At 42.1% G+C, this 23597-nt stretch overlaps 1 protein-coding gene across 5 annotated transcripts in view; it reads left to right on the forward strand.

The window, feature by feature from the left end:
* LOC126095283 (cytochrome P450 4C1-like) overlaps positions 1 to 23597 on the forward strand; it is a 292169-nt gene that overhangs the window by 114443 nt on the left and 154129 nt on the right. For 4 of the 5 annotated variants that reach the window (XM_049910051.1, XM_049910050.1, XM_049910047.1 and 1 more), the window contains one exon: positions 3093 to 3352. The exons of the other annotated variant lie outside the window; for it this stretch is intronic. In XM_049910051.1, the coding sequence (XP_049766008.1) occupies positions 3093 to 3250 (158 nt within the window). In that variant the 3' untranslated portion in view covers positions 3251 to 3352. Of the gene's footprint in view, positions 1 to 3092; positions 3353 to 23597 lie in introns of those variants that run through there. 5 annotated transcript variants of the gene reach the window in all.

A 23597-nucleotide genomic window follows, 5' to 3' on the forward strand; every position in this document is an offset into this window, starting at 1 on the left:
CAATGCATTTTCGCACCGCTCGCCACGTGAGGGTGCGTAGAGAACTACTACGCTGTCAATCTGCTCTCGTTTGAGCAGGCCACGCGATCCCACTCGTTGTTGGTGGTGTCCCTCTGCTCTCGGCACATGAATTCTTTTCAGGGATGCATTCAGCACTGACTTCATTGTTATGGATGACAATGAGCGACCGCATCGGACAGTGCGCGAAAGAGGAGGATAATTTGGAACGTGAGAATGTTCGGCGAATAGATTGGCCTGCCCGTTCCCCCCATTCAAATCCCATCGACCACGCGAGGCATGGGATGGGAAAGCTTATTACAGCTCGTCCACATGCTCCGAATACCCAGCAGTTGTCAGCCGCACTGGTCCAGGAGGAGAAAGACCTACCACAGGAACTCCTTACCAACTTTGTGGCCATCACCGGACCACGTTGCGCAGCCTGCGTTGATTATAGACTTTATTAAGAATTATGTCTTGCCCTTGTAATATCCAGAGGAGCATCGTAAATCGCGGTGTCTTCAGTGTAATTATTGTCTTTGAATAAATATGTCATTTCTGTTCGTCTCATTGGGTATTTCTTGGAGCTATGTTCTGTTCTATACTGTAGTAGTTTTTTCTGTGTATGGTCCAAGCTTCAGCGAGCTATGTTGCTCGGCAGTGACACTTCATACAAAGGTTAATTTTGTCCTTAAGTTTTTCTCAACATTATGTTAAGTTCAGACCCATGAATTCATATAGTAACGCTATAAGAGTGGACCATTAAGAAAATATGACAAAAGAACAGAAGGAACTAGCTTTACCCAATATACTTTCAATGCCTATAATTAAATAATTAATTTAATTACGTGAAGCTATTAAACAGTGGTAAACGTATAAATTCACATGAATAACGTGTAAACAACTGGACGTAGACGTAAGTTGTATGCATTAGGCATGCTTGGTTCAGATTGTAAGCATAATCTGTCTATTCTTAAATCTGAGAATGCAAGGCGTGAAGTAATCACACTTTGTTTGACGTGAACAGCTGCCAGATACATCAGCAACTGCATCGACAGACTTGTCTTCAGTTCTCTAAAATCATGCAGAGAGAGTAGTTTGAGACCGATTTCACAACTTCATCTACATACTACTCAGCAGTTCACATTTAAGTGTGACAGAGTTAATCGGACCACCTACAGACTGTTTCTCTATCTGTTCGTTCTAGAACACTCCGTGAGATAAATGAAGACTTAAGCCTTTCCGCGCGAGTTCTGGTTCTTCTTATTTTATTAGTATGATAATTCCTCTGTATGTAGATGGCCGTCAGAAAAATATTTTCGCATTCAGGGGAGAAAGTCGGTGATTGAAATTTCGTGAAACCCTCTCGCCCAGTAAAAAAAGTCCTTGTTTTATGTTCGTATCTGTTATAGAACCAGATTTTGTACCGTGCTTCGAAAATCTCCCCATTTACAAAGCTACGAACATATCATCCAAAAATAGAAAGCATTCACTAAAGTTCTGAAACTACTGTGAATATAGTCATTCCAAGCTTTTAATACGAACCAATAAACAGGCACACATTAATAGTACGATGTGTGCGACTCGACAGCACGTTCTGACTTCCACTGTACTCAAATCTTTACACAACTGTAAAGCATCTTACCACACCTGCATGTCTCAAACACAGCGCGTCCGCAGCTCGTGGTCTAGTGGCTAGCGTTGCCTCCTGTGGATCATGGGGTCCTGGATTGGATTCCCAGCCGGGTAGAGCAATTTCTCCGCCTGGTGACTGTTTGTGTTGTCTTCATCGTTGGGGGAAGTGGCGAGGCTGTACAGAGAACAGATTGGGACCTTGTACGGGCGTTGATAACCACGCAGTTGAAGACCCCACAAAACAAATATCATCATCATCAAGAGCAGCGCGCAACTATATTCAACATGAGTCTCCCTCCTATTCAAACACACCGTTCTGCTCCCGACTACGTGCCGCGCTCCGTTCTCATTGGCTCGCAAGCCCGAAACCTGGAAACGTTTCCTCCTGTTCTGCTGACTGTGTCAAAGACGGTCGTGGTTTCAGAGACCTGTAGCTAGGTACAGAATATATCATTACATAATGTACGCGATTTAAGAGCACCACAAAGAAATTTAGCAGTGATCGCTGTGTTTATAACAGACGGCTCTCAACGTCTGATTAGAATGGTTGAAACCATACAAATTGATTAACACCGCTATTATGTCTACTTCGTCGGCACCTCTGTGTGTTAATTCTCACATTATCACAGATTAACTACGTATTATCTCAGCATGATCGCAGGACTTATGTAGTATCCTTGGTGTCATTCACTACACAATAACTTAACCCAATTTTTCCCCATTGCTCTTAATCAAATTTTTCCCCATTGCTGCAGTTGCCCTGATCTCAAGGCAGAATTTCAGTTTCCTGTTGCATTTAAGAAAAGGCTGAAACATCTCATGTTATCTCCGTAACTGTTCCCTAAAGGATAAACGTACATGACCAGTTCTTCCCGTCGACCATCGAAGTGATATTCACTTATTCAACCAGTTCGCTTCAATCTCTTTTCGTTTCTCAGTGAATAATCTCTCTCTCTCTCTCTCTCTCTCTCTCTCTCTCTCTCTCTCTCTGTCTCTCTATCTATCTCTCTCTCTCTCTCTCTCTCTCTCTCTCTTTTCATTGCTCTTAGTTATCTATTTAACTATGATTTATGTTCCTCTTCTTCACCACGCTCATTTCTTCCCCAAAGTTAATTGCTGCTACGACGTACAGCCTAAATCTATTTGCTTGCAATACACTTCTATTATTCTTGCACTTTTCACTGAAAATTCTCAAATGTAAATTACTTTTGTTATAGTCATTACTGCTCTGATTATCCGTGCCATAACTATTTCTAAGTATTGAATCTCATACAAGACGTAAGATGTCATAACGAATGTTATGTAAAATATGAAGAGTAGCTGAGTAGCTGCTGAGATATAAGAAAGAATTATGTGGCCCTATATTTGTTAGGACAAAGAAGTATATAGACTCTCTTCAGTGCTGTTAATTAGCACAGTCCAAAGTGTGGCGCTACTTCCATTGTACTCCTTTTTTGCAGGCCAGAAGTTCGCCATCCTGGAAGAAAAGACAGTGCTGTCGTACATCCTGTACAACTTCCGCGTGGAGACGGTCGAGAGGCTGGAGGACCTGAAGCTCCTGGGCGAGCTCGTGTTGCGATCTTTCAGCGGCCATGTCGTCAGACTGACGCCTCGGTAGCAACTAGATGATGTACCGCTACACAGTTACTTATGGTTCACATCTGTGCATGAAATGTACATTAAAATAATGTTTACTCCAAAAAAAGCTGCTAATATAATAACGGGATCCAGACAGCTGCACATACCGGTGTACTAATTGTGGGCCAAAATCTTTACATAACACTCCTAGTGACATTAAGTATTACGTAAGCCTCACACAATAGTATCACACTGAACTGTATTTCCATCACTTATTGTTCATAGTCACTACATGTACACACTGATTAGCAATGAAAGACCTTGTGAAAAAAATGTGGCCACTCAACAATGAGGATTCCAATAATCTTTCTACAGGCACTGGAAAAAGGTAAACTACTGAGCGTTACTTGCCACAAGTGGAGAAAAGTTGACAGTTAACAGCAACGAGAACAACGATTTCTATGCAACACAACTGTGGGAGATACTGATGTCTTTGGAGGAGGGTTACTGTAGGTGGCCAGAGGCGGTTTCCCCACATCATACGAGGACTATTCAGAAAGTAGGGAACATTTTGGCATTGAAAAAAGAAACTAAGTGCAAGAAGTGCATTTTATTACACGCACCTGAAAGAGCGACTGGCAGACTACTTTTCCACATAGTCACCAAATTCATTGAGGCACTTATCATAGCGGTGGACAAGCTTTGAAAGACCTTCGTCGTAAAATTCTGCCACCTGAGACTTCAACTCGTGAGTCACGCCCGCCTGGAGTTCTGCGTCGTCATCTAAGAGGTGCGTTGCAAGCCTGTTCTTCATCTTGGGAAACAAGTGGAAGTCGCTTGGTGCAAGGTCGGGGCTGTAGGGCGGATGGGGGAATATTTGCCATTTGAATGAATTAAGGAATTCTTTAGTGCGGTTTGCCATGTGAGGCTGGGCATTGTCGTACAACAACAAAATTTTGGATGTCAGCATTCCTCGGCGTTTGTTTTGAACTGCTCTTCTAAAGCTGTGCAAAGGTTGACAGTACCGGGCGAATTTATGGTTGCTCCACGTTCGAGAAAATCAATAAGAAGCACACCTCACCTATCCCAAAACACTGTTGCCATCAACGTCTTTGCTGACAATGTCTGCAAACATTTTCTTGGTTTTTGGGGGGACCATATGTGCCCACATTCCATGGACTGTAATTTTGTCTCTCAATCGACGTGTTTCACCCAAGTTTCGTCACCGGTTACAATTCTATCCGGTAATGAATCACCATGCTTGTGGTAGGCCACCAGAAATGTCAATGTTGCCCCCATTCATTGTTCTTTATGGTGCTCTGTAAGCATTTTGGGTGACCTAGCTTTTGAGCGACAATTTCAAACAACAAAGTCCGTGGAACTTGTTGAAAAGAAAGCGAAAGCTCCGCTATTGTGAAGGTTTTCACGAATAGTTTCAACAACTTTAGCGACAAGATCGTCAATCACAATGCTCAGGCGTCCACTCTTCTCTTCATCATGTACGTTGGTTCGGCCATTTTTAAACCGAATGCACCATTTCCGGACGGAAAATTCACTCATTACGTTGTTTCCGTACACTTCGCACTGTTCACGATAAATTTCTACAGGTTTTAGGTTTTTTGCCAACAAAAACCTTATCACAGACCGCACCTCACAACTGTCGCGATTTTCGATTGCAGCGCACATTTCAAATTCGAATATCGAAAAAATCAGACGCGCAGAGACGTTCCTGCTGTCACGGATGGATGCCGACTGAGTTGCCGAGCACGCACATACCAAAATATACGCTGTCGGCGCGCGCCTAACGGCATCAGACGGAAACGTTCCCTACTTTCTGAACAGCCCTCGTATATACTACGGACCGCGCGCAGTGTGGACGGCACGGTCTCATGGTCTGGTTATTTCGGATAGTATTACGCACTAGCACTTTTGAAGTGATGATAACAATAATAATAATAAAATAACAATAATAATGATACTGTTTAGGATTATAGGTGTATCTTAAGTAATATATTTAAAATACTGGGAACAATTCATCAATGATACTATTATCCTGTACTTTCCGACAGTTGAAGAAGGCATTTGTCTCAATTGCACGTAATGAAACAACATCTGACGCTCACTGGTGAACTAATGTGTAAAGCGGTGGGCGACAGCCGACATTTGCGATTCTTTATATCTGAAATTACACCTCATTTGCAAGTAATTTCTGATATTAACAAAGGCAAACATCCGCCAAGGCGCATTAGTGATCCTAACAGTGATTATACAGTACAACGAAAATGGGAGCTACAAGCTACCAGGGACTATCGATAAATAATACAACACTTTTGTTCTGAGAGCAGGTTTGATTTATTCAGGATTCCAATACACCATATTACTCCCGTTTTTCGGCCACAAAACCTATTTTTCAGCATAATCTCCGTTTAATGCGACGCTCTTATGCCACCTTACTGGAAGGGCCTCTACGCCCACATGCCATTCCTCTGGTCGACATCAGAGTCAATGTCTTGCTGCGTCAATAACCTTCCCATCATCCACTTACTGCTTCCCCCGGAGTGCCTCGTGGATGAGGAAGAACAGTCCAGTGAAGTTTTGCGATCTCCGCTCTGGTGCGTAGACTTGTATGAGGCCTTGCGTTGTCATGGAGAAGTTCGCTTGCATTTCTGGGGCGACGAAAACGTCGTTTCTTCAATTTCCTGAGGGTGGCGAAATAAACTTGAAAGTTGGTCGTTGCACCTTGAGGGAGGACACCAAAAAGAACAGAACGGCCCTTTCAGAGTTTCTGACCGCCGCTATGACTTTACCGCCTTCGAGGAGAGGTGGTTTGGCAGCACTCCGTGGATTGACGTTATTTTTCCGGTCTGAAGTGATGAACCCACGTTACATCGCCTGTGACGAAGTTCGGTTCAAATGGCTCTGAGCACTATGGGACTTAACTTCTGAGGTCATCTGTCCCCTAGAACTTAGAACTAGAGATGGGTCGAACTCGTTCATTCCCGTGAACTACTTCATTCATTTCACTCTTTGCCGTGAAGCGTTCAAATGAAGTAGTTCATTCATGAAGTACGGAGGCCTGGCGAAGTTGCCCAGTTCGCCGCTCAGCCGCGGCTACGCTCGCTTCGCTTCGCTCGTACAATGAAGCTTCGTAATACTTCATAATTTTACCAACAGATGGCCGAACTATGCAGTAACGTGCACGCAACGTTTTGCGTCTTACAGCGTCTGACGTGAGTTAACTTAAATAAAGCATGGTCGAAGGGGACAAAGGAAAGATAAACAGAGAAGCATGTCACATATAAAGAAGGTATTACGTTTAATCTTGCTCGACATTTTCTCATGAAGCGCCAAAAAAAAAAAAAAAAAACCTTTCTGCCAAGTGAAACCTTATTTGTTTTATTCAAGGACTGAAAACTAGGGCTACCAACGAAATGCAGTCCAATTTTATGTTCCTTTTAAAATTTAATCCAAAATGGATTGAGTATGTTTACCACTGTCACAAAGTCTATATACCTACGTTTCGTAATTATTCAGAAGTTTTCCTGTATATTTAATTTTTGTTGAGAATAATAACCCTCTAAATTCATAATGTAAACTGTCACCTATTGTCAGTGGTACGATTTCAGGTAAAATCCCTCATTATTTTATTCGGAAAGCAGTTTTTGTTTCTGTTCACGCTTATACAATGGCTAGCAACTCACGATCGCCTAAAAGTAGTGAAATTTGGGGTTTCTTCGCCGGTTTAGGTGATGGGAAAGCAAAGTGCAACTGTTGCTCTAAGTGTATTTCACCGCGCGATTCGTCGACAGGCAGTAGAGGGAGGACTGAAGTGAAGGGAGAATGAGTGACGTAGCGCCGATGTAGTGGAAAAGGGAGAGTGGAAGAGAGTGAGTGAACTAGACAAAAGTGTGGAGTGTGCTATCTGTGAAGAGTTTGAAGTGCCAGTTCATTGAAATTGAGTGGTTAGTTCACACTTCACTGGAGTGAAGCGTTCATTTGAACGACTCATTCACGAGCTCCCCATCACTACTTAGAACTACTTAAACCTAACTAATCTAAGGACATCGCACACATCCATGCCCGACGCAGGATTCGAACCCGCGACCGTAGCGGTCGCGCGGTTCCAGACCGAAGCGCCTAGAACCGCTCGGCCACTCTGGCCGGCGACGATGTTCGACAAAAAATTGTCACAACCAGCCTCCTAGTGCGCATGTAAATCCGCACAGATTGTCCTTTGTTTCTTTTTACGGTCTTCTGTTATGCGGCGAAGAACCCAGTGGAAACGTACATTACAGTAATCCAACTGTTGGAAAATGTCAGAAGTACCAACAAAGACGTCCAACTGTGCAGCGAGGAGTTTGAGATCCGTCGATAAATTCGAATGAGACTGTACGCATATTGCAACAATGCTATGTGCGACCGGCTGGCATGCGGGAGATCGGACAGATTTGAGCGAACTTGTTGCGATGATTACAGACGCCTCGCCTAACGACTTACAGCACCGTTGTTCACGCCAGATCGTAGACATTCTGAAACATCTATGAATATCTGCGATGCCCTAGTTTTTCGCCAAAAGAAATTCAATGGCAGCTCTTTGCGTCGAACGCACTTCCGAGACAGACTCCATTTTGAAGGCTATCTATAGCGCCGCCAACAATCGGAACTTGGAAGCGCCAATATTCAACGACAACGTCTCACAACAAATACAGCATTTTTTTGACCGGAATTGGCCGACGAAGCAAATCTTGCATTACTTACTGAACGCACCTCCTGCATAACAAAAGATGGGGGCAGCGATCAAACTTCAGTCAATAAAGGCAGTTTCAGTCAAAAACGTATAAATGTATTACGGCAACTGAGGTTGGGCGAAAGCCCGAAACGGCACTTGGAAGGAATAAAGTTGTAGAAAAGGTGACCGGTTGGTGCATTTCTTCGAGTAACTCAACCCACTGCCACAGAGCCCAAAAACCATTAACGCGGATTAATTGGTGTTCAGCATTTCTGTAGCATTCGTATTCCTTCCCAGTGGTAGAGGGTAATATGGACTATCCTATTCTTCATGACCGCCGAGTATACGTTAAATACGAGTACATTAGGTTGAGGAAAAGCAGTGTGGTGTATTTCAGTGTTGCATCTTTATCCACCGTGATATTGCATGCGGCATGTAAATATATGAACATACACAGAGTACGAAGTTTTAACCGATTTTTGAGGGAGCTACGAGCCACGAAAACTCCTGACTTGACATACACTAAAGAACCAAAACATTATGACCATCTTCGGAACGCGATACAATAGCACTTCAACGTGTCACGCATTCGACAAGTCCTTGGTAGGTTTACAAAAGTATGCAGCACCATATGTTTAGGCACAAGGCAAGCAATTCACTTAAAGGCCGGTAGTTGCGCCATCGGCGTTGGCACCTATCAAGAGCCGTTCCCCTTTATAACAACATACCCGAACATTGTCGCTGACCTCGTGTAACAAGGGTGTTGATTGATCCTACCAGGAGATACGTTTCCATTGATCCACAGTTCAATCCCGACGGTCGCGTGCCCATTGCAGTCCTAACTGACGACGTTGTTGGGTTAACAGGGGAACGTGTACGTGTCTCCTCTGTGGTGTCCCGTTTTCAACTAACAAGGGAACCTCCCCATCGCACCCCCCTCAGATTTAGTTACAAGTTGGCACAGTGGATAGGCCTTGAAAAACTGAACACAGATCACTCGAGAAAACAGGAAGAAGTTGTATGGAACTATGAAAAAATAAGCAAAATATAAAAACTGAGTAGTCTATGCGCAAGATGTGCAACATCAAAGATGATCTGAGCTCAAGAAGGCTGTGGTCCCGTGGTTAGCGTCAGCAGTTGCGGAACGAGAGGTCCTTCGTTCAAGTCTTACCTCGAGTAAAAAGTTTAATTTTTTTTTATTTTCAGACAATTATTTTGCAAGCTGCACAGGTACACAGAGCAGTATTGTTTACGTGATCGTGTGTCAATTATCAAAGTTCAGGCACTCACACATAATCAACTTCGCTCTCCAAAATTCCAGAACATGTTCTGACTTGCTTGGACATATGCAGGATTTGACGGTCTACACACGGAAAAATTTGAAAACGTTAAAAACATATGTTTTTACAGAGCACAGGGAAAACTGAGTGACTGTGAAACTGTTCCATTCATTTGTTGCAGTTTATGTGACAAACTCCTATGTTTTCATCACTTTTTTGGGAGTGATTATCACATCCACAAGAAAACCTAAATCGGGCAAGGTAGAAGAATCTTTTTACCCATTCACCAAGTGTACAAGTTAGGTGGGTCGACAACATATTCCTGTGATGTGACGCACATGCCGTCACCAGTGTCGTATAGAATATATCAGACGTGTTTTCCTGTGGAGGAATCGGTTGACCTATGACCTTGCGATCAAATGTTTTCGGTTTCGATTGGAGAGGCACGTCCTTTCGTCTACTAATCGCACGGTTATGAGATGCGGTCGCAAAACACTAAACTTATTACAGTGAACAGAGACGTCAATGAACGAACGGATAGATCATAACTTTGCGAAAATAAAGAAAGTAGACTTTTCACTCGAGGGAAGGCTTGAACCAAGGACCTCTCGTTCCACAGCTGCTCACGTTAACCACGGGACCACGGCGCTCCTGACCTCAGATTCTCCTTGATGTTGGCTATCTTGCGCATGGACTACTCAGTTTGTATATTTTGCTTATTTTTTTCATAGTTCCATACAGCTTCTTCCTGTTTTCTCGATTGATCTGTGTTCAGTTTTTCAAGGCCTATCCACTGTGCCAACTTCTAATTAAATCTGAGGGGGGTGCGATGGGGAGGTTCCCTCGTAAGTGCTCTGAACGGTATGTGCCGAAGCATTTGCGCTGTGTCACCACTTTTCTCTGTCGTCATATCTGTCACTGTTTACAGCCTACCTTACTTTACTCAGCGCGTAAGCATCTGGCCTTCAAGTTATGTGATGAGGATTGAAGATAAACCTTGTAGCCTCCTTGTAGATTCACCGATCTTTAATCACGTTCCATAGATGCTCACGACAGTAGCACACAAGCAGCCGACCACCTTCACCATTTACGAGATTCTCGTTCCCAGATGCAAGTCCATACAGCGTCTTCTTCAGAAGTTTCTGGTGCCAGAGGATTTCCTCCTTTCTGGCTCGTATCGTCGATGAAATGATCCCTGTTCGTCTCTGTTCCATTTATATAATAAGTTCCGCATGTCAGTATCGCGATGCGGAGTCTCATACTGTTTTGGCTGAATGTACACTGCTAGACGATAAATGTGAAACTGCTTACAAAAACGAAAATCGACAAGCACTGCCTGACAAAGTGAAGCTATCAGAAGTGTGGGAGGAGACTAAATGACATTTCACAAATTTAGAGGTTGTGCGATGTTACTGTGGTGATTAGTCCAACTGACAAACAACTTGGTAATATGTGCCCACTTACCAGTATGAAGCTGCTCCCCCTCTGGCCTGAATGCATGCAGTGAATCGGCTTGGATGGGTACCGTACAGCCGTTGTATCCTCCACTGGGCGCAGCTGGCCCACAACCGTTGTAAATGGTCTTTACTTATCCTGATTACTGGCACTAAGACCTAACTGGAATTAATTCAGCAATTAAGGATGCATCCCAAAGCATGCGAGACGCAAGCTGCTCGGCTATATCATGCTATAGTGGCTTGTGTAAAGTTATGTCTCCTCAAGTTCAGGAAAATAAGGGAACCTGTCCCAGATGGTGTTTAGCTCCCGAGTCCTCCGATAATCCATCCTCGAATACCCAAAAAGTTACTTTTTGCTGTCCTTCTTACAGCCTTTAAAACATTCAACGTGAAGGAGATGAATCCAACCTATTGGAAATAAGACAGATGAGAAATGTTACGAAATTTACAAAAAATTGCAGAAATGGCAGCGAAATTCTCACTTTTTGCATGCATCTTACGATCATTATGTTTGCACTGGAATGAAGCAGTGTTACTTTCTTTGAATGGCACATGCACGGCATGTACTAGTTGACAAGACGCTATCTCATTGAATAAACCAAATTTTTGGAGCCGATCGAAACCGACACTCCCGCGCTAGCTGACCGGCACCACGATATCTAGGCCTTTGAAGTTAGTGCAGATAGACAAAAATGTCATGCTCACATTATTCCGAGGGGATGGTAAGGCCTGCTGCTGACCGTGTTCACACCAAAGCGGCGGAGAACGCCACACCCTGGCTTCCGTGAAGGTTACTAAACACCCCAGGGAGGCCTGTGGACCTAATAAGATTCACAGACTGCCCTCTTCTAACAAAGGACACCCGAGACACACAGGGGCCCACCTGAACCGCTACTAAGGCTCAAATTTTCATCTCCAAGTTCACATTTACAGTGCCCACGAATGTAACTGCAAAACAATGGGCTAAAAGTGAATTGTAATCAAAAATGGTTCAAATGACTCTGAGCACTATGGGACTTAACTACTGAGGTCATCAGTCCCCTAGAACTCAGAACTACTTAAATCTAACTAACCTAAGGACATCACACACATCCATGCCCGAGGCAGGATTCGAACCTGCGACCGTAGCGGTCACGCGGTTCCAAACTGACGCGCTTAGAACCGCACGGCCACACTGGCCGGCGAATTGTAATCGCATAGTGGCATGTTACAATGATGTGCCACTCTGTTTAATCCTGTGAACCTCACACAAAAGGGTACGGTGGTATTCAGTGTTACGTATTCATACAGAAGATACGTCGTTTCTGAGAGACAGTATATGTGTACACCTCCTTACTGTCTATTGCGTAGAAGCTAATACTGAGTTATATAAGTTGCCTCTTGATGTACAGAGCTGGTGCTACATGAAACAGCGTAATTTTCCGTTTTTAGCGTACCATAAGTAGACTTCCTAATTTAAACTTTATCATTGATCTGTTTCCTGCTCTGCTCTTTTCTTTCTTTCAAACAGTAAGGTTGTGCCTAATTAGCGAGAATGCTGGACCTAAATTAGCTTCCTTCCACAGGTTACTCAAATCTGTTCAAGCTGTAGTGCCATATATCGGGAAGCGTGCGTGTGTTTGTCCCGCCCTTCCCCCCAAACCAAGGCCTCCACAAAATACAGAGAAAAGTAATAATTAATAATCAAGCAGTCGGTCTAAAGATTCGAGACTCTTTGACAATGAACAACTCAATGGTAAATTCATTTTTATATTAGTTTTATTTCGCGTTCCTATAATTTCCAGTAGCAACTTAACCCATTAGTAAAACTTCCAGGAGAAAAAGGATGTTATTATAATCATTCGTTAAGTTCCAAACAATCCAATCTGGAAAAGTATTTTGTCAGTGATCAATTTAAGAAAATAAGTTACTCAGAATGGTGGCAACTGCTAAAAATTTAAAAAACTTTAAGTAGTACCTTCTTCTTCCTCACTGACGCTCGCGAATACAGTGAGGACCACTTTTTCAGTGCTTTTGACCGCCAGAATGACCTCTGTCGGCAAAAAACGCGGTCAGTTCAGCAGGTGGACTGCAGGGTGGCCTCTCAGAAGCCATAAGAGATCGTAGCACCATCGCCTCCAGCACATTCAGTTTTAGCTTCGGTACGTTGCAACAGGAGCAGCTTCGTCTCCGTCGTGGACGCATTCTGTTATTGGCACTTGCCGCCTTGATGGTAAATAGTAACAATTCAACTGTTCAGCATCGTGAACAGAACATTGCAATTCGCTCGTGTAAGCAGACTACCTCGTTCACTCAGCAGGCCTGACCATTTTGCAGTATAGCCATGAATTGATAGACACAGCCATATGGTAGGATTTCCCCATGGCCACCACTTTTGTCACTCTCATAGATATTAAATTTTTCAGTTCTTAATCTCTGGCTTAAAGGAAACCCCTCAAACATTTCGACCATAGTACTGGCGTTAGTCTGGTCCAGTTAACTTTATGTCAGGTCTCATTGTTTATGAGCACTTAAGCTGACGTGCTTTAATATTGCTTTTGCTCAGAGAAAGCTGCCCTTGACTGAATAGTGTGTACCACGAGTATTAGAATACATATACACTGCCTGGCAAAAAAAGTGAAACACACACGACGTATGCAACGTCGTACATGTTGTAACCTCCTCAACAAATTGTATTAAATAATAATAATGAATATGATTCTAATTTTGGTGTAACCTCAGATCAAAATTGGCTCCCATTTATATCCTCCCTACAGACATTCATTAACATTTAACCTCTACTCAAAATTTGTTTCCCATTTAATGTACCCACAAAATTCCTTTCTCATCTAATGTAAGCTCGAAACAAAAAAATTCCTAAACCTCGTAATAAAAAATAAATTCAGTAACCTGGTAAATTTTGGACGACAGCAGTGCTGCGTCATGGCCCTGTAAGATCATTCTGAATAAAAAAGGAAAAATTCTTACCTCAATAAAATTGTTGAATATATCTGCTCTTACAATAAATTTTTCCGGCACAGCTCTGTGCAATGCTGCCCGATAGATTGGTCATTTATGAAAGGAAGCAACTGATTTTTCTTTTGCAACAATCGGAATGATCATGGATTGGAGGAATTAGTAAATTCTTTAAATTGAAATGAATGCTTGTTAGAAATTACTTTATATGACAAAGATTATTATTAGGACATTTTTAAAACATTTACATGGGAGTTCAGATAACATTACTAAATATGCGCGAGGCTGCTTTTTACCTTATACAATAATACTCAGGCTCCGGCATTGCTGCACCGCGACCGACCAGCCAACACGATACACCATACCAGACTAGAGCCGACTCCAGACAAGCGCAGACTAGCAACAACTGACTGCTACAGCTACACAGTACCTACTGCAGTCAACACTGCTCTCTGGTCAGCGATTCTCTTATACCTTGCATATCGCAGGCAGCGCATGAGCAATACATCGAAATTACATCTGCTCAGACCTCTTACATAAAATTACATCTGCATTACATCTGCTCGGACCTCTTACACAAAATTACATCTGCTCGGACCTCTTACATAACCCTCCACTGAGGGGGGGGGGGGGCAAAAATTTGGCAGCGATGGTGAGTCAATTGCACTTGCCATGAGAAACAATTTTTTCTTAATTAACTAAGTTTACAGTCACAGAGTATATACATATATATATAAGTGCAGAACATAGAATGAAATAGAGTGCACATGCACTGAGTACAGAACATATCAAGAAATTACAAAATGTATACGCAATGAGTACAAAACATATTAACAAATGACATAAAGTGCACATGACTGTATATATTTTTACCATTTTTCAAGAACTAGTATACGCTATGAGTACAAAACATATTAACAAATGACATAAAGTGCACACGCACCGTATATATTTCTACCATTTTACATGAACTAAGATACGCAATGAGTACAAAACATATTAACAAATGACATAAAGTGCGCATGCACTGTATATATTTCTACCATTTTACAAGAACTAGGATAGGAAAGGGAAGGATTGCATCATGCTTGTAGCACAGTAGGTTGCACGTAGCTGCACTGAAAGTCCATATCTCTCTACAGAAGCACAACACCAAGTGAGACAATCTGAAGTTCTCTTCCCTGAAGGATTAATCAGTGTAGCCAAGACACTGAAATGTCGTATTAATATTCAATGTTATCATTTGGTAGTACATTAGGTACACCAAACAGTGGGACCATAATAACATCTCCATTGTTCAAGGTGGTGGACAGCATGCTGTGTCAACACCACACTCTTTCACCAATGTGGAATTAGTGCAAAAACCAAATATGTGGTTCATGGTGTGGGTTCCTGTAGTCATGTCCTAGTTCATGAACCACGGGCAACGTATGAGTGGCCAAGTAAGTGGTCCCGACAGTCGGGATACCAGTTACTTTGGAATAAGGCTGGGCATCTCGGACATATTCTGAGTCATGGTCACCTTTGTGCTCATACGGCAAAGACTACCAAATCCACCGGTTAGTCCCTCAGCCGTTAGGGGTAAAACCCAATGGGACTCGGGGCAAGTAAGGCTAGCAACCTGCTTCCCTGGTACTTTAAACATGATGCTGGCAATAATCAGAGCAAAATGCCTCGGACCTTTGGAGGTGACGGAGTCCCACCTCTAACTGACAAACCAGGGAATCCTAAGATACAACTTGGCAAACAAATGGTAATGAGATGGGGAGCTATTAATATCAATGGGGGCTACTCTGGGAAGAAGGTAGAGCTGGCAGAGGCTGCAAGTAAGATGGGGCTGGACGTTGTAGCTGTTAGTGACATTTGGGTAAGGGGTGAGGAAGAAGAGGAAGTGGGAGAATACAGGAGTCAAAGCAGAAATAGCACAATGGGGTGTAGGGCTTTACATCAGGAAAGAAATGGAACCCAGCGTAGTTGCAATAAGGTATGTAAACGAACGACTGATGTGGATAGATTTGACAGTGTCTTGCAAGAAAATTAGGATTGTTTCAGTATATTCGCATTGTGAAGGGACAGATCAAGATAAGATAGATAGTTTTTATGAGGCACTCAGTGATGTGGTTGTTAGAGTAAAGGACAAGGACAGTGTTCTGCTCATGGGTGATTTTAACGCCAGGATTGGAAATCGAACACAAGGGTATGAAAAGGTTATGGGTAAATTTGGAGAGGATATGGAGGCCAACAGGAACGGGAAACAACTCTTGGATTTCTGTGCCACTATGGGCTTAGTAATCACAAACTCCTTTTTTAAACATAAGAACATTCACCGGTATACTTGGGAAGGCAGGGGAACTAGATCTGTCATTGACTATATAATAACAGATCAGGAATTCAGAAACGCTGTGAGGGACACACGTGTATTCAGGGGATTCTTTGATGACACTGATCATTATTTAATCTGCAGTGAAATTGGGATTGTGAGGCCGAAAGTGCAGGAGGTCAGGTCCTTATGTAGGAGGATAAGAGTGGAGAAACTTCAGGATAAGGAAATCAGGCACAAGTACATAGCAGCGATCTCAGAAAGGTACCAGTTAGTTGAATGTAGTCAATTACAGTCATTGGGAAAGGAATGGACAAGGTACAGGGACACAGTACTAGAAGTGGCTAAAGAATGTCTTGCAACAGTAGTGTGCAAAAGTAGGATGAAGCAAACAGCTTGGTGGAATGATACAGTCAAGGCAGCCTGTAAAAGGAAAAAGAAGACGTATCAAAAATGGCTACATACCAGAACCCAGGTAGACAGAGAAAGTTATGTTGAAGGAAGAAACAAAGCCAAACAGATAATTGCAGCATCCAAGAAGAAATCGTGGGAAGACTTTGGAAACAGGTTGGAGACTATGGGTCAAGCTGCTGGAAAACCATTCTGGAGTGTAATTAGCAGTCTTCGAAAGGGAGGTAAGAAGGAAATGACAAGTATTTTGGACAGGTCAGGAAAACTGCTGGTGAATCCTGTGGATGCCTTGGGCCGATGGAGGGAATATTTTGAAGAGTTGCTCAATGTAGGTGAAAATGCGATCAGTAATGTTTCAGATTTCGAGGTAGAATGAAATTAAGTCGGAACTCATCAAATACAGTGGAATGTCAGGTCTTAAATGGCTACACAGGATAACTGAAATGGCCTGGGAGTCGGGACAGGTTCTATCAGACTGGACAAAAGCAGTAATCACACCAATCTTTAAACATGGAAACAGAAAAGATTGTAACAACTACAGAGGTATCTCTTTAATCAGCGTTGTGGGTAAAATCTTCGCAGGTATTGTTGAAAGGAAAGTGCGAGTATTAGTTGAGGGCCGAATGGATGAAAATCAGTGTGGGTTTAGGCCTCTTAGAGGTTGTCAGGACCAGATCTTTAGCTTACGGCAAATAATGGAGAAATGTTATGAGTGGAACAGGGAATAGTATCTATGCTTTATAGATCTAGAAAAGGCATATGACCGGGTTCCTAGGAGGAAGTTATTGTCTGTTCTACGAGATTATGGAATAGGAGGCAAACTTTGCAAGCAATTAAAGGTCTTTACATGGATAGTCAGGCAGCAGTTAGAGTTGACGGTAAATTGAGTTCATGGTTCAGAGTAGTTTCAGGGGTAAGACAAGGCTGCAACTTGTCTCCACTGTTGTTCATATTATTCATGGATCATATGTTGAAAACAATAGACTGGCTGGGTGAGATTAAGATATGTGAACACAAAATAAGCAGTCTTGCATATGCGGATGACTTAGTTTTGATGGCAGATTCGATTGAAAGTTTGCAAAGTAATATTTCAGAGCTAGATCAGAAATGTATGGACTATGGTATGAAGATTAGCATGTCCAAAACGAAAGTAATGTCAGTGGGAAAGAAATATAAACGGATTGAGTGCCAAATAGGAGGAAAAAAGTTAGAACAGGTGGACGCTTTCAAGTACTTAGGATGCATATTCTCACAGGATGGCAACATAGTGAAAGAACTGGAAGCGAGGTGTAGCAAAGCTAATGCAGTGAGCGCTCAGCTACGATCTACTCTCTTCTGCAAGAAGGAAGTCAGTACCAAGACTAAGTTATCTGTGCACCGTTCAATCTTTCGACCAACTTTGTTGTATGGGAGCGAAAGCTGGGTGGACTCAGGTTACCTTATCAACAAGGTTGAGGTTACGGATATGAAAGTAGCTAGGATGATTGCAGGTACTAGTAGATGGGAACAATGGCAGGAGGGTGTCCACAGTGAGGAAATCAAAGAAAAACTGGGAATGAACTCTATAGATGTAGCAGTCAGGGCGAACAGGCTTAGATGGTGGGGTCATGTTACACGCATGGGAGAAGCAAGGTTACCCAAGAGACTCATGGATTCAGCAGTAGAGGGTAGGAGGAGTCGGGGCAGACCGAGGAGAAGGTACCTGGATTCGGTTAAGAATGATTTTGAAGTAATAGGTTTAACATCAGAAGAGGCTCCAATGTTAGCACTGAATAGGGGATCATGGAGGAACTGTATAAGGGGGGGCTATGCTCCAGACTAAACGCTGAAAGGCATAATCAGTCTTAAATGATGATGATGACCAAATATGGTGCTCCATGATCATAAGGATGGACAGGACAAACGGATATTGCAGTAATTTCTGGCAATTAGGTCAGAAGGTGAAGGACATTAAGTCTTATGCTAGTCATCATTGAGAATTACACTAGTCTATCAACCGATTTGAGTAATTGGTGGCACTCATTGCCTAGTTACTAAACATTTCTGTACGATGTATGAAGTATTACAGAATATTATTCACAAGTAATCTGATTACAGTGAACATTGGCACTCACTGCCAGTTACAAACCATTTTTATGCATTATTCAAAAGTGATCATTCAAAGCTAGAGTTAATTAATGGCATATCATTTACATAATTCATCTAGTTATAGTAATCATTGGCACTCATTGGCGAGTTACTAACCATCAGAAGTCATCATTCAAAATAGGAACTAATGAGTATAGCATCAGACTACTGGTATTCAAATATAATAGCATGTAAGTGACAAAAGACAAATTTAGAATATAAGAGACAGTGGTATTCATTGGCCAGTTACAAAGTATTCATATATTTTTATAAAACATCTGTCTCAGTATAAGAAAACATTTTCTGGCTCCGTAATGTGCGTAACTTAAATGAGTATACCAAATTAATTTGTTAACAAGCTCGTCAGGAATACATAGTAACAACTGTTGCTGTCAGGGTGAGAGCGGCGAAACAGAATATTATTGCGTACAGTGTAATGGTTTCTAATGGTAACATTATTCCTATCTTGCCAAAGGTGTTTAATTTCTTTCCACACGTTGTCTTTACTCTGCTCTTGTGCTATGTCTCGTAATGATGCGAATAGAAATTTTCAAATGCAACTTGTTGAATATACATGACGCTAAAATTTACTTGGCAGAAGTTGGTTGCGATGTCTTGCTGATTGTTGCTGAGAGAACGGGATAGTGCGTCTGCTACAATATTTTGTGTACCGGGAATGTGAACATTTGTAAAATTAAATTCCTGTAAATAAAGTTTCCATCTGCTTAACCTGTCGTGTGTAAATTTTGCGGAAAGTAAAAGCTGTGTAGCTCTATGATCTGTGTAAACGGTAGTGTGTCTTCCATAAAGAAAATGCCTAAATTCGTAAATGCCCATACAACACATAATGTTTCAAGTTCCGTAACAGAATAATTGCGTTCAGCAGGTGACAGAATACGACTCGCAAAGGCGATGTTTTTAATTACTGTAGAACCATCTTCTTCAATTTCCTGAAAAACGTGTACGCCTAAAGCGGTGTTAGAACTGTCGGTGGCAATGGAAAAATTTCTAGTAAGATCTGGATGTGATAAAAGTGGTGCAGTCAACAAAGCTTGTTTCAGATTGACAAATTCAGAATGTGCTTGGCTATCCCAGGACCAAATAGTGTTTTTACCCGTCAATTGACATAATCTAGGGGTGTTTAAAGCAGAGTAATGAATAAATTTACGAAAAAAGTTAATTAAACCCAAAAAGCTGCGTAGTTGTTCCTTCGTCGTAGGAACAGTAATGTCACGTAAAGCTTGAAGTTTTTCCGGGTCAGGCGCAATGCCTTCTGCTGAAATTACATGTCCAAGAAATTTTATAGAAGTTTTGCCAAAGTGCGATTTACTGAGATTAACTGTGAGTCCATGGACACGAAAAGTTCGTAACAGTTGTTCAAGAATTAGATTGTGTTGAGACCAGTTAGCTTCTGCAATAAGAATGTCGTCTACATACGTTGTGATTCTGTCATTTAATTCTGTCGGAAGTATTGTATTCAAACCGCGAATAAATGCTGCTGAAGAAATAGTTAGACCGAACGGTAATCTACAAAATTGATAACAGTCACCAAAACAGAGAAAAGCCGTGTGCTTTCTGCAGTCCGGATGGAGCTGAATTTGCCAAAATCCAGATTTCAAATCTAATGTGGAATAAATAGCAGTACCATGAAATCTCTGTAGAAGTTCTTCTAGTGTCTGAGGGGGATCTGTTTCATTAATAATAATGTCATTGATGTGATGCGAATCAAGTACGAGACGAAGTGAACCATCCTTCTTCTTAACAATATGGAGTGGGTTTATGTACGGACTAACTGCCGGTTCAATAATTCCTTGGTCAAGCATAGCTTGCAATTCTTTCTTAACTTGTTCTCTGTGAATATACGGAATGGGATAATGTTTGGCTTTAAATGTGTCGTGCTGTTTAACTTGAAATTCATACATAAAACCGGACATAGTACCAGGGACGTTGTCAAAAACTGGAGCTTGCTGTAAAAGAATTTTGCGTAGCTGAGTACGTTCGTCGTCTGTATTTTCACTGCTCTGTTTAACTTTATCAGAAATCATCTGCATAACATCATAGTCGGCTTCGTCTGGAGTATTATAGTTGTGTACATACGTATCTGTGAACAATGTCAAATAACAGTCTATGTAACGCGATATAGAAATGACCTCTGTACGATTAATTGTTTGTTCTTCTGCAGCTAACGAGTGCTGAAATTCTAATGCCAGTTGTACATTTTCATCCTTTAACATTAAATAGGAATTTTGAAAGTCAATAATTGCGTCGTATTGTACCATAAAGTTCGTACCTAAAATAACGTCTGTTGTCAATAAGAGAACAATCCAAAAATTTGAGTGAAACGTATGACCTGCAATACAAAATGATAAATGTGTCTGTAATTTTACAGCTACTCTTTTACCAGATACTGCACCTTTTACTTTAGTTTTGCCTAATGGTAACGTAGGATAGATATTCTCTTTGTTACATTCGTTGAAAGTTTCATCACTTATAAGTGACATAGGTGATCCAGAATCTATTACTGCTGAAAATTTCGATGATCCAATCTTTACTTCAATGACAGGGTGTGAAATGGTTTTTTGAATAACTGGTTTTTCCTGCAAAAGAGTGTCTCGGATGTCGTCAAAAGTAATAACATTTTCGTGAACAAGATTCTGTGTGTCAAAAGTATTGCTTGCGTTGCTGGAAGATGCAACCTGTACTGTATCTAGTCAAATTCTATCTGACGTGCTATTATTTGCGGGAGGATGCTGTGGCATTTCAAGTATTTGTACTGTTCTGTTATTTCTTCCTGACGTATTACGTTCGGGATGATATCTACTGTCTGGTTCATTCATGATAATCTGTTGCGGATGATCCTGCTGCTGGTAAGACCTACTGTTATTAAATGTATGCTGAAAATTGTGCTCATTACTTTTACGTCTGTCATGATAATCATTTCTATAGGTGCATTGCGATATGAGTTGAAATGGTGTGTTTTCTGTACGTACTGATTTCCTGTTTGCGGTGCGTTACTATTTGGTGGAGCCGACGCTATACGTGTTGGCGGCGAAACATTATAGCTTGGTTGACCTTTCAGACTACATTGTTGGTTAGGTATGCCAACCGACTGGCTTTGATGCTGTTCTGGGGAAAAACCACTATTGTTACCAAAATGTATCTGCGATTGCTGAAAACTTTCCATATACTGATGATTAAAATTTTGTCTGTTATTAAAATTACACTGGTATTTCTTGTCATTTCGGAAGTGTCTAATGAAAACTGTCACTTTCGGTAAAACTTGTCATATCAGGTTTTCTTTACACGTTTCTAATCCTAGATAGATCGATAGTTGAAGAGTTGTTCTGATAGATATAAAGGATAGTAGAAGAGAAGGCAGCAGTGCAGAAAACTAAAGATGAAATAGCACTACTACGGCTCGGGGCCCTGTGCACGCTACGGCACATATTCATCGAAGTGTAATGAATCCCCTGAGATCTCTTACGCGCTGCAAATATATTTTATTTTCTGCATTACAGGCAATGCCGGTGAAAATTCAAAAGAAAATTGTTGTATCCAGTCCAATTCTAGTTTCTGCATTACAGGCCAAGCTGATGAAAATACACTACTGTCCATTAAAATTGCTACACCACGAAGATGACGTTCTACAGACGCTAAATTTAACCGACAGGAAGAAGATGCTCTGATATGCAAATGATTAGCCTTTCACAGCATTCACACAAGGTTGGCGCGACATGTACAACGTGCTAACATGAGGAAAGTTTCCAACCGATTTCTCATACACAAACAGTAGTTGACCGGCGTTGCCTGGTGAAACGTTGTTGTGATGCCTCGTGTAAGGAGCAGAAATGTGTACCATCGCGTTTCCGACTTTGATAAAGGTCGGATTGTAACTTATCGCGATTGCGATTTATCGTATAGTGACACTGCTGCTCGCGTTGGTCGAGATCCAATGACTGTTAGCAGAATATGGAATCGGTGGGTTCAGGAGGGTAATACGGAACGCCGTGCTGGATCCCAACGGCCTCGTATCACTAGCAGTCGAGATGACAGGCATCTTATCCACATGGCTGTAACGGATCGTGCAGCAACGTCTCGATTCCTGAGTCAACAGATGGGGACGTTTGCAAGACAACAACCATCTGCACGACCAGTTCGACAACGTTTGCAGCAGCATGGACTATCAGCTCGGAGACCATGGTTGCGGTTACCCTTGACGCTGCATCACAGACAGGAGCGCCTGCGATGGTGTACTCAACGACGAACCTGGGTACACGAATGGCAAAACGTCATTTATTCGGATGAATCCAGGTTCTGTTTACAGCATCATGATGGTCTCATCCGTGTTTGGCGACATCGCGGTGAACGCACATTGGAAGCGTGTATTCGTCATCGCCATACTGGCGTATCACCCAGCGTGATGGTATGGGGTGCCATTGGTTACACGTCTCGGTCACCTCTTGTTCGCATTTACGGCACTCTGAACACTGGACGTTACATTTCAGATGTGTTACGACCCGTGGCTCTACCCTTCATTCGGTCCCTGCGAAACCCTACATTTCAGCAGGATAATGCATGACCGAATGATGCAGGTCCTGTACGGGCCTTTCTGGATACAGAAAATGTTCGACTGCTGCCCTGGCCAGCACATTCTCCAGATCTCTCACCAATTGAAAACGTCTGGTCAATGGTGACCGAGCAACTGGCTCGTCACGATACGCCAGTCACTACACTTGATGAACTGTGGTCTCGTGTTGAATCTTCATGGGCAGCTGTACCTGTACATGCCATCCAAGCTCTGTTTGACTCAATGCCCAGGCGTATCAAGGCCGTTATTACGGCCAGAGGTGGTTGTTCTGGATACTGATTTCTCAGGATCTGTGCACCCAAATTGCGTGTAAATGTAATCACATGTCAGTTCTAGTATTAAATATTTGTCCAATGAATACCGGTTTATCATCTGCATTTCTTCTTGATGTAGCAATTTTAGTGGCCAGTAGTGTACAAAAGCAAATTGTCGTATCCAGTCCAAACGATGTATTTGTGTTCTGTCACTTTTAAATACCTTAAATTTTTTCACGGACAGAAAGTGCTTGTAATCAAAATTA

This window comes from Schistocerca cancellata, chromosome 8 (assembly GCF_023864275.1).
Source record: "Schistocerca cancellata isolate TAMUIC-IGC-003103 chromosome 8, iqSchCanc2.1, whole genome shotgun sequence".
Taxonomy (NCBI): Eukaryota; Metazoa; Arthropoda; class Insecta; order Orthoptera; family Acrididae; genus Schistocerca; species Schistocerca cancellata.